Source organism: Trachypithecus francoisi, unplaced genomic scaffold (genome assembly GCF_009764315.1).
Source record: "Trachypithecus francoisi isolate TF-2019V2 unplaced genomic scaffold, Tfra_2.0 Contig00586, whole genome shotgun sequence".
NCBI lineage: Eukaryota > Metazoa > Chordata > Mammalia > Primates > Cercopithecidae > Trachypithecus > Trachypithecus francoisi.
The window spans coordinates 4,561,895-4,574,013 of NW_022680749.1; the positions used below are offsets into that span (position 1 = coordinate 4,561,895).

Consider the following 12,119-nt stretch of genomic DNA (forward strand, 5'->3'; position numbering starts at 1 on the left):
ATCACAGGAAAAGAAATTGCTGTCATTAAGTATATTCAAAAGCATATTTACTGTCCCAAAGGACAATTTATAAAGAATTCTTAAAATATATTGAAAAAAGAACATAAAAGCAAAAATGTATGGTTTTTCAGGACTCCTACTTTGAAAAGTACAACTACTCTTTCGATTACCAATGTAGAGATAATCTAAGCTATGAACCTCATATAACTAAGCTATGAAAGTACCTTTACGGATACGCACACGCACACATACACACACACAGACACACACACACACGAGCATGAAAAACACTGGTTAACAGGATTTCTTTAAAAACATACAAAAAGCACAAACCAAGAGGAAGACTGATATATCTGACTACATTAAAATTAATAATTTCTGTTCATCAGAATATGTCACAGAAGAATAGGAATACAAGCCATAGATAGGAGAGATATCTGCAATGCATGTAACTTCGATAAGGATTAAGTTCCAATGTATATAAAGCCATCCCCCCAACAGTAAAAAAGGGAGAGGACAATAACAGACTTTTCATGGAAGAAATACAAATAGTCACAACCTCATTCATACCTAAGGAGATGAAAATTAAGATCACCAGGTATCATTTCCCATCCACCAGATAGGTAAAATTTAAATGTTTGTCAATATAAATTGTCCTGGATGCGAGGGACAATCAGAAAACTTAGGCATAAGTTACAATCAGGTATAATCAGATAAAACCACTTTGGAAAGTAATTTGGTATTATTTAAAAAATTTTAAGATTCACATACATTTAAGACCCAGGAATTCTACTTCTATCTATACACACTAGAGAAATTACTGAACATATTGATAAGGATTCACCGTTAACACTGCTTACACAAGCACAATTTGGGAGAGCAAAATAACAGAAAATGATTCAGGATACCATCAATAGCAGAAAATATCAATAAATTGGGTTATACAATGGAACATAATACTGAACAAAACAATTAAGTGGTAGAAGAATACATGCAAAATTATTAGATTTATATAAGTAAAAGAACATTCAAAACTAAATATGTACATTACATATAGGAAAAGATTTACAAGAAGAAATCTTTTGAGGGCTAGGCTCTTATAAGCTGACTTGTAGAGTATTAGTTCACAGATTCACAGACTCAGAGTATTGGAGTTTGTGAAAGGTACAGGAGATACATTATGGTTCAACCACAAGGAATCCCTCCTCAACCCACACAAACTTTCTCTAAGCAGATGCTATGTAGTCACCTCTAGCATGCCTCATGAGATAAGGTTCTTGCTATCACATCAGGCTGCTCATTTCACTTTTGGTCCATTTTTAATTAGCAAAATGTCGATTCTCAAGTTGACTCAATTTAGACTTCACTATAACCTGCATTTCTTCTTTGGCCATCTAGATTTATGCAGAACACTTCCCTTTTTTTCCCCATGTGACTGTGTTTTCAGCACTTAAAAACAGTTATCCTTTCTTCCTAAATCTGTCCATGAAATATTATCAGTTATTTTAAATACATTTTATGCTTCCTCAACTTGTTCAAGTATATTAAAGTCCTTTCCGAAGCAAGGCACCCCCAAATGAACACGATACCCCACATGGCATCTAAATATTTCACATCCCTGCCTTTGCCACGGCCTCAATAACTAAAACACATCTTAATATTCACATTTAGTGCTTCAAGACTCTCCTTATTTATGATAACCTTTTATAATCAGGTGTTTTGTTTTGTTTTTACGTAAGTAGTACACAAGCTTTCTCTTTAACAGAAACATTGTAAGCTTGGTCCCATAAAGGAGTTGCAAGAATAACTTTAAGTACATTTGTATTTGAACTGTTCTAAAGATAGCTTTTAGATTAACACGAAAAACTCATAAGGCCAAAGGCAACATCTGATTGTAAGAATAAAATGACCTGTTTCTCATGTTAAATTTACTGAGAGCTAATCAATATGAAAATGCATTCAATTCCTTCACACTCTCAGGTAGTGTTTTGAATGCCATCTGATATCGAAAGGCTCATTTTTAACATTCAATTTTATATAAAATCCCTCTTTGAATGTCAACGTTCATTACATCATTTAATTGTATAAAGACAGTAAAACATGTTTGGGGAGGGAAAATAGAACTTGTAGTTTGAAGTGGTATAAGTTTACTGTTGATGGTGGTTAGCATGATTCACGTCCACTCTGAATAACAAATAGTGTTGAACATCAGTATAAGAGGCAGACCACATTGTATCAACTAACTTACTGGAAAAGGAAGCAAATCTTTATAAGTGAAGTCTCAGTTCAATACCAACAGAAACGAGAGTCTAGTCTTTTGAGAGTCGATGTGAATAATCACATAACACTTAGAGTTAGTATACAAATGCTCCGTTAAAAGAGTCATTTGTGTAATAACTTGAAAGAATTGTTCCTTCTTAAAAAAATAAAATAAAAATGAAACCAGTGAGAAAAACAAAATCAATGCTATTGATTGTAGATAGAAAATAGGGCCTCCAAAGTACATGGTGGAGTTTAATTCTAAACAATAAGGACACAGAGGTGGACCAAGAATTAAGCCAAATCATAGCCATTCTTTCAATAAGAAAAAAGGAACTAACAAGAGAAGAGGAATGGATGCCAGATGATCTACAGAGGGGTCAGTAAGAAGTTTAATATTCAAAGGATGCAGAGAGGCCTAAGAAGTACTTATAGGAAATACATTGAATTTTTTTCTTTTTGAACTATTGCTGTTCAAGTTTTACTTCTTGCAAATAGTCAGATCATTTTTTAATCTCATGGTTTAAAGCTATGCATCTTTTATGAGCTCCTCAAGCTGGAGTACACATAATAGACATGTAACAACAGTACTTCTAATCGGTACTTCAAAAGTTAGCACCGCATAGTCCTTAGGCATGGGGACTCCATGGCCAAGATGCGTATTTCTTTTTTTTTTTTTTTTTTTTTTTTTTTTTTTTGAGGCAGAGTCTCGCTCTGTCGCCCGGACTGGAGTGCAGTGGCCAGATCTCAGCTCACTGCAAGCTCCGCCTCCCGGGTTTACGCCATTCTCCTGCCTCAGCCTCCCGAGTAGCTGGGACTACAGGCGCCCGCCACCTCGCCCGGCTCGTTTTTGTATTTTTAGTAGAGATGGGGTTTCACCGTGTTAGCCAGGATGGTCTCGATCTCCTGACCTCGTGATCCGCCCATCTCGGCCTCCCAAAGTGCTGGGATTACAGGCTTGAGCCACCGCGCCCGGCCCAAGATGCGTATTTCAACATACTGATTGCCTAGTCTTGGCCAAGTTATTAACTTCTCCAGGCATCAGTTTCCCATTTATTAACATGTAGATAACAGAATGCCTATCTCTTAAGGTCATTATGAGAATTAAAATTTTAAGACCTAGAAAGTGACTAAACAGTACCTGGCATATGAGTAACTAACAAAAGTTATTATCATTAATAAGCACCTCATGAAAAACATTGGTAAGTTCTAGTATTTTATAGGATTGTAGGATGACTACAGATAATGATATTATATTGTATACTTCCAAACAGCTACAAGGAGGATATTGAATGTTCCTAACACAAAGAAAATGAAAAATGTTTGAGATGATGGATATGCTAATTACCCTGATGCGGTCACTATACATTCCATGTATCAAAACATCACCATGTCTACATGACTATTTACAACTATCGTACATCAATAAAATGAATAAAACAAAATAAGTTAACTTAAATTAAATAAAATTTGAAATGTAAAAAGAGAATTGATGATTTCATCAAAAAAGTTTACCTTAAAATAACCAATAGTCAAAGGACACTAAACAGACACTTGCCATTTCAAAAATTAAAATGAAATTTATCTGCTTCCACTATGAAACATCACGTAATATGAACAAAACCAATATCTCTAAGCAAATCAATCACTATAATAGATATAAGTTAGACATTTCCAATACTAGAATATTAGGTAAAATTCACCCCAAATAACACATCACCAATTATAAATCACTAAATCAGAGTCTGTTTCATTTTGAATGAATGTAGACTGAAGTTTGTCTTTATAATAAAAAAGGAAAACAAGAATATAAGGGTATTAACACAGGCTACCTCATAATTAAGGCCAACGTCTATTTGTTTAAGAAAATAAACTGTATCCAAATATTCTGTAAGACTCACTAAAATATATTAACATAATTAAAACATAAAATGAGCTTTAAGCAATATAATCTACTTACACTACTGCCTTAAAAAGTTAATTCCAAAACAACATTGATCAAAACTTGAAATTGAAACTTCTAGGTAGCACTTTTAAGTATCTGAACTCATCTTGCTTGAAAATACATGAGAATGTACACATACTACACCCAGATGACTCTTTCCCAGTCATCCTAATTAATAAAGTCTTACCATATGAGTATTCTCTTTGTTAAAACCGTAAGAACCTTTGGCATTTAGGTATACAATAATACTTGGAACACTGTCCGGGATGAAAACAAAAAAATGTGTAAGGCACACCATTCTATGAAGACCACTTAATTTCACTAAAGAGAGACAGGAAGAATTGGACTGATTTTCCACATAAACTCCCTGGGTGTTTTGCTGAACATCTTGATAGTAAGAAAGTTTGTGGAAGATCCTTTACAGCCTATTCACTCATTGTGACCATGGTATACTCTTTATAAATATTAATGTTCACAGATAACAAAGAATCTATATCAAAAACATTGCTACCGAAATTTTGAGAAGATTGAACTAATTATACAATGAAACATTTCCTCAATTAAAACTTTTTAAAATTTAAATGATTGTTTTTTAAATTTTAAATTATTTTGACATAAGGCTATTAGCACAAGATCTGCTAAAGTTACACTGAGCTGGCTAGAATTACCATTTAGGGAAAGATCGGCATCAGATTATAAAATTGTAGTCATTTTATTGAGTTTAACTGAAGGCAATCAACAACACTGCAAAAGCTGTGACTCTGAAGGCAATCAACATCATTGCAAAAGCTGTGACTCTGAATATTGATACATTATTTAGAACCCTGTTTTTAAAAGGATAATTAAGATAATGTGCTGTTTAGTCAATGCAGCAATAAAAGGAAGATAAAGAAAATTTATTAAAATTATCATGAAGCAACGGGGAAAATATTAGTATACTTACCTGGGGAAGCAATATTGTCTATCATGAGTATTTCTATCTTATTTTGTTACATTGGTGTGTGTGTGTGTGTGTGTGTGTGTGTGTGTGTGTGTGTGTGTTTGCATCAAACATCTTTGTTTGCTTCCCTCTCTTATCTCCTTATCATGTAGTATAAGATGTATTGACTTTATATCATAGTATTTAAGTATTGTTAACTTCACATCATAGTATTTAAGCTATGGGATATCAATGAGATGAATAAACATCACCCAAGAACTTTGTGTCTTCTTTTGGGGAAAGGGTTAGTAAATTTGCAGTTGCACACAGGGTTGTTGAATCATGTTAGGTGGAAGTATGACCTTGTTCTTGTCTTTATTTAAAAATTAAATGTGGTTTAAGAAGATATGTATGAGTGCCAAGTTGACAAGGGGTCGACTGACTTGTGATGTTTAATTTTACATGTCAACTTGGATAGGTCACAATACCAGAAAGTTGCTCAAACATTATTTTACTGTAGACGTTTTGGTGAAGATACTCTTTAGTAACATCTAAATGAATAGACATTGAGGAAAGCTGATCACCCTCCAATAATGTGGGCAAGCCTCATCCAATCAGTTGAATAGAAAAAAGTCCCACTTTTCCCCTAGGAAGAGGAAATTCTGTCAGCAGATGGCTTTCAGGCTCGAATTGCAGCATCTCTGAACAATGGGCCTTACCCTGTAGATTTTGGACTTGCCAGCCTCCACAATCACATAAACCAATTCCTTAAAATAAATCTCCTTCTCACTGTATATATACACACACATCCTATTTGTCCTGCTTTTCTGGAGACCCCTGACTAATACATAGCCCCATAGTTAACAGTTTGAGCTATGAATCCAAATAGCCTGGGTATCAATCCTGACTCTACTATAAACTAGTTGGGAGACATGGGCAAATTACTTAACCACATTAAGCCTCAGTCTCCTCACCTACAAAATGGAATAATAAATATTAGCCTTTACCTGACAGAATTGAGGTTTAAATAAATTTTATATATAAAAAAAATTGAGAAAAAGCATGCTCTGTGTGTTGGGCATTTTCTAAACATTAACAAATATTAACTATTATTCCCAAGTTTCTTCCAATATAGCTAGAAAACTTTCAGTTAGGCTTAGTAACAAGGGACAACATGAATAAATTTTAGAAATAATTTCCATGGTTGTTTGGGAATCTATTTTTGTAAGAAATATTTAAGATAAAGGAACATTGAATACACAGGTGTTCAAAATTGTGGTTTCTTGAACGAAATAGCAATAATTAGCATTTGAAAACAGATGAAGCAAAAATATACTTTCTCTTATACAAAACCTGTTTTATTAAAAGGTGCTGACCAATATAATATCTGAAAAATAATATCATATGAAGCTACGGATATAATCTCAGAAATGCTTTAAATGTGGTTTCTAATTGTTAGTAGTTCTTAAGATATTGCCTCTATCTTTATATTCTATACTTGACCTCTATATATTTTTGTCACTTTTCCATCCTTTCTGCTCACTATCCACATATAGCCTTGTCCTATAATTTCATCTCTTTTATTTGCAATTCTCTGCCAAGTGTACATTATGTGTATTTTTGTTTGTTGTGTTTTGTCACCAGAAGAAAGTCTAAATGAGTATTTATTTATTATTCTAAATGAATAATATTTTTGGCCTTGGAAGAATTTTATATTGTTGACATAGAGGGTGAAAACTATAAGGGAAAAAATGATAGAAATTACTACTAAAAAACTGAATGCCTAACATATATCCAAAAAGATTACAAAGAATAAATAAAAGGTGCATGCTGAGAAGAAAGAATATTTCTTATATACTGTCAATATTTTAATAGAAATAATAATACTTATTATTATGTTGTGGTGTTCTATACTTTACATTAAACATTCATACAAATTATCTCATTTTATACCAATCCTATAAAAAAGGCAGAATGCAGGATTTTTTATCTGTTGGCTCTAATGACATTTTGGGCCAGATAAATCTTTGTTCTGGGCAGCTACCCTTTTGGGCAGTATGCCTGGCCTTTACCCACTAGAAAGTCAGCAGTCCCCCAAACATTACCCCCTTTGTGACAACCCAAAATGTCTCCAGATGTCACCAAATGTCTCCTGGGAGACAGAATCATCGCCAGTTGAAAACCACTGGCAGAAAGAAAGAATATCTTCTTTTTTCACAAATTGGTTACTTGAAACAGAGAAATTAAGTGACTTGCCCAAATACATCGCTTCTATGAATGACCTATAAGTTTGATAATTATAGGACACTATTACACAAATCTTTTGGATAAAACCTTAATCACCACCTAAGAAACTGATTTTCACGTGTCACCATCTTACATTACAGGTATTTCTGAACTCACTGTCTTCCAAGCTGATTCAGTCATTATCTCAAGCTACTTTCTTACTACAAAAGAAAAACATGTTATTATAGATTTCAAGTCAAAAATAAGTATTATGAAAAATTAGCTAGGCATAAAACATATTTACACAGTGGGTGCCTCAGTTTTTTTTTTTCAAAATACTTTCTATATTAGTCTTTACAGGATGTATGAAACAAGCTATCATTCCTATTAATTAGGCAGGTAATATGCCATCCAATCTTTATTATCTGCCTCTGTCATACACATGAAAAACATTTTCTTTTTACAGAAGCAGGAAAACTAGTCACATATTAAAAGTTAAGGGTACAGTTGAAGATGCTTAAATTATTGGACCAAAAATACTTCCAGTGATCTTGAGCTTCTGCTGAAGCTTTGTATGTTAGCTCAGTGACCTGACTGCATGCAGAATATTTAGTGTAATAAACTACCTTTCTTTTTTCACATTTTAAACTTTTCCATGTCTGAAAAAATAGTGGATTCTCATATTAATATTCTAAACACAAACACTTCACATAATTAGTTAACGACTGTAAGTAGTGTTTCAACTTTTTTCAAACTAATTTCTCAATAAAAGAAGGAAAAATTGAATTTTCCATGTAATGCATTGCCATCTGTATGCAGCTGATAAGATGAAAAGGGAATATTTGAATGTCAGAGGATTGGAGTTACAAACCGTACCTTCCATGACATACACCAGTGATCCCACATCTCCTTCTTTGATGATGCAACTGTCCTTGCCGTACTCCACTGGGTACATACAATCCACAATCTCCTGGATCTGTGACAGCTCCAAGTTCTTCATAAAGTCATTATCAAGGATAGCTTCCTTTATAAGATCCTTGGACCTATGGCAAGAGAGGGAAGATTTACTGGCACATCTGACAAGCTCTTTCATAGTTTGTGAGGTTTAGCAGAGCCATACAGTGCTCTGGCACACCACAAATGTATTTTCTTGTTAGGAATCCAATAATTTTCTGGAAGACTGGAGAACAAAGGAGCTCCATGGCAGCAAAAAAGAGCACTAGGAATTTTTTAAAGTATTCTATCATTTAATGAATAAGTGACCTACCAACCAACCAACAAACAAAATCAAACAAGTTCATTTTGCTTTAGACTTTTTCTTGATCACAAAGATTGCCAGAAAACCAATGGATACATACTTTAAATTAAAGTTTGTAATTTAGTTTAAGAATATGTGCCTCTTCTGCTAGACTTTATGCTCCACATAGGCAGAGATCATTTTAAATTTGTTTTTTTACTGTATGCCCAGTGTCTACTAAGATGCCAGTCATCTATAAATAGTATTTTAAAAAATACCAACCCAATAGCTTTATGTGTGAAGACTGGTGAATATAATGTTACTTTCAGTAAATGGTGGGAGATAATACTGCTCAAATAATACTTTGGATTAAAAAAGATACGACTTGGATTCCTACTTAGCTGTTTGAAACAACTGGTAGAAATGCAACAGTTCTTTATACATGTCCCATGCTTTTATAGAGAATATTTCTTTCTTCAAGCAGCTTAGACTGAGGTAACCAAGCAAATAAACTCTATTGAACAAGATGTTTGAAGTGCAACACATTTTAGGTATGGGATTCAATACAGGTAGTCAGTAGGAAACATTCATAAATTTTGTAATTGGAATTCAGCAGTTAATGAGAAAGTTTTAGCAGAACTTAAAACATTGGGATGTTTATTTGCTTGGATAAGAAGTTCCAAATGACTTTCTAAGAATGCAAAAATCAAAGTGGAAGAGACAATAAGAAATAATTTATCAGGAGGACAATAAGAGCACTATCAGAGAAGTCAGAAGCCGGATAAGATGAAAGCAAAGACCTTAGCAATCCAGAGAGGAGACAGCACATTTGGAATGTCATATTAAAAGTCTTAATTTTAAAAAAATTAAACACAAACTGACCTTTGTCCTCACTTGCTTAGCAAGTGGCTTCCAGGGAAATGACCTGCAATAGTGAATACTGACTAAAGCATTAGTCTTCTCTCCCCATTTCTGGGAGGCTTTTCATCTAGACCTCAGTCTAACTAGCCTAGCCTTCACCATTATGTTTTGTAATAATTCAGTTTTAAGTAGTGCAAAGATACACATAAAAATAAAAACAATTGAAATTTCATTACTATGAAGAATAATCCTAGAATGGAATGTTATGCTACCATTAAAATTATGTTTATGAGGAGTGTTAATGGCATGGAGGAAATTCTTCTATTATTTTTAAGTGAAAATGCAGGATACAAAATTGATTTTAGAGTAAGAATGTATGTGCCTATTAAAATGTAAAACACACACACACACACACACACACACATACACACAAAACAAAACATAGGTTTTGAAGAGGCATATATTTGGGTTTCAATCCTAGCCCTGACACCTCAAAAATTTTGAGTGGGTTGTCTTACTTTATTTTCTGAATTTCCATGTTATCATCTACAAAACAGTATTTTAAAAATACCAGCTTAATAGGTTTATATGTGAAGATCAAGGAATAAAATGTTACTTTCAGTAAATGGTGGGGAATAAAGATTGTAGCAGTATTAATTGCAGTATTATCTTCACCCTTCCTTATAATTACCTTCACCACTCTTGGTCTGAAGAATAGCAGTGGCACCTTCATACCACTTCTTCATATTGACTCCTGAGATCTACTGTTCTGGGATTATTTTTCCAAGAATCTGGGCTTATTTGGTACTCAGGAAATTAATCTTGGTCAAATTGTATTACATTTTCTCTTTCCTAATTTTTTTTTTTTTTTTTTTTTTTTTTTTTTTTTTGGTCAGAGAGTGAGGCCATTTGATGGGATCACAGTTTCTTGCACAATAAAAACTAATCAAGAACCACAACTTGTTCAGCTACATACAGATGGTATATTATCCTTTGTGAAGTGTTAAGAGTGCCCTATAAAGATTTAAGTCCTAGAAATGCAGCAAGATTAAAAATGAAGCCCTCTTCCAAGAACATAATTATAATTAGCACCATCCAAATACGATTGAAGTTGCTTTCTCTCCTCTCATATATAGGATTATTAACCTGTTTGATGAAGATATTACAAAAGATTAAACAATGAGCTCTAACACAATTCCTTAGAATTATCCAAACTTTCCAACTGTTTATCACTGACTGTAGAGTGTGGGATGCGAAGGACGGGATTTCAGGATGTTTTTGTTTCTCAAATTGTATTTTGGATGGAGGACGTTTAATTTCAGGTCTCTGAAGAAACAAACTGGAAACTTCCATATAGGCTGTTGTGTCACTTTAAAGGAAACTAATCAATATAGGACCACATATTACTATATATACCTTCATACAGGTATTGCCAAATAGCATTGTTTCTGAATTGTCACAAATAATTTGTCTCTACTCTCACAGCAAGATAGATACCTTGTGCTTCTGTGTAATACAACCCCAAAAATGTTCTTGTCAGAGAATAATACTCAAAACCCTGACTTTTCATGTAATTTTCTTTTAAGTCCTTTCCTACTGAGGACTGAAAACCTTAGGTCAACTCTCATTAGTCTTTACTTTCTCTGACATTATAGACTATAATTAATCAGGGCCTCCATTATTGGGGACCACGGTGGTGGTGGTGGAGAATGAACAGACACAAGAGACAAAGACAAACAGAGAACATGACGGCCGCGCCTAGAGCCTCCGCCTCACTTTATTTATACTCCATAAATCCCACGTCAGCAAAAATAACACAATGCAAAACAAACTTTCTGCACCCAGATGTAACCTTCTGCTTAGTTCCTTGTCTCTAACCTCTTTCTTATTTGTCTGCCTTCTTGGCGCCTACTAGAGTTCATTAAAAGTTCAACTAGAGATACTGTCCTTGACTACTGGAGTTCATTAAAAGTGCAACTAGCTAGAGGTACTGTCCTTGAGCCTTATCTATTCTTAGCATATTATTTTCAATGGCCCCTGCACTCCATCTCACTCTTCTTTGAATCCTTTTCTTTCCCCAAAGAAATGGTCTAAGACACTCACTGTAACTAAGATACGATGCATATAAAAATCAGTGACTTGAGCTGTGTTATTAGTATGGGAGTTGGGGAAAGGTGATATCACAAGTTACAGAAGGTAGCCATCTGCTTAACCCTGAGTATATATTTTAACAATATTTTGAAATAATTCAGCAGCCTGACCTGGGAGGTATAAGAAGCAACCACAAAGATCATGATTTTTTTTTAATCTTTACTATCTGCCTTTGTGTATAAATAATTTATTTTTAAAATCTTTTTTCTTTCATGCCCAAAAGGTGTGGCTTTTTAAATCTAAACACCCATAAACGTGACTTGACTAATTTGAGCTAGCCCTACTCCTTTGTCATCATTGGATTGTCAGCCTCTGAAATATTAGCTATATATAAAATGATATGCTGGTACTCAGGCTGTCTGGCTGAGTTGGAGAAAAGCGGGGGAAGCCATGGTATGTAGCATTTGCCAATTTCCATGGTGTAAATACTCCCACCACAGCCAATTTCAAGCTTTCATGCAAAATCAACCTGTTTGCAAAGTTCCTGGAAATTAACAAGCAGATCTTACATGAGCCAGTGC

At 34.0% G+C, this 12,119-nt stretch overlaps 1 protein-coding gene across 2 annotated transcripts in view; it reads right to left on the bottom strand.

The window, feature by feature from the left end:
* PRKG1 (protein kinase cGMP-dependent 1) overlaps window positions 1–12,119 on the bottom strand; it is a 1,377,278-nt gene that overhangs the window by 1,193,620 nt on the left and 171,539 nt on the right. For both annotated transcript variants that reach the window (XM_033215293.1, XM_033215282.1), the window contains exon 2: window positions 8,226–8,392. In XM_033215293.1, coding sequence (XP_033071184.1) covers window positions 8,226–8,392 — 167 coding nt within the window. The remainder of the gene's footprint in view (window positions 1–8,225; window positions 8,393–12,119) is intronic.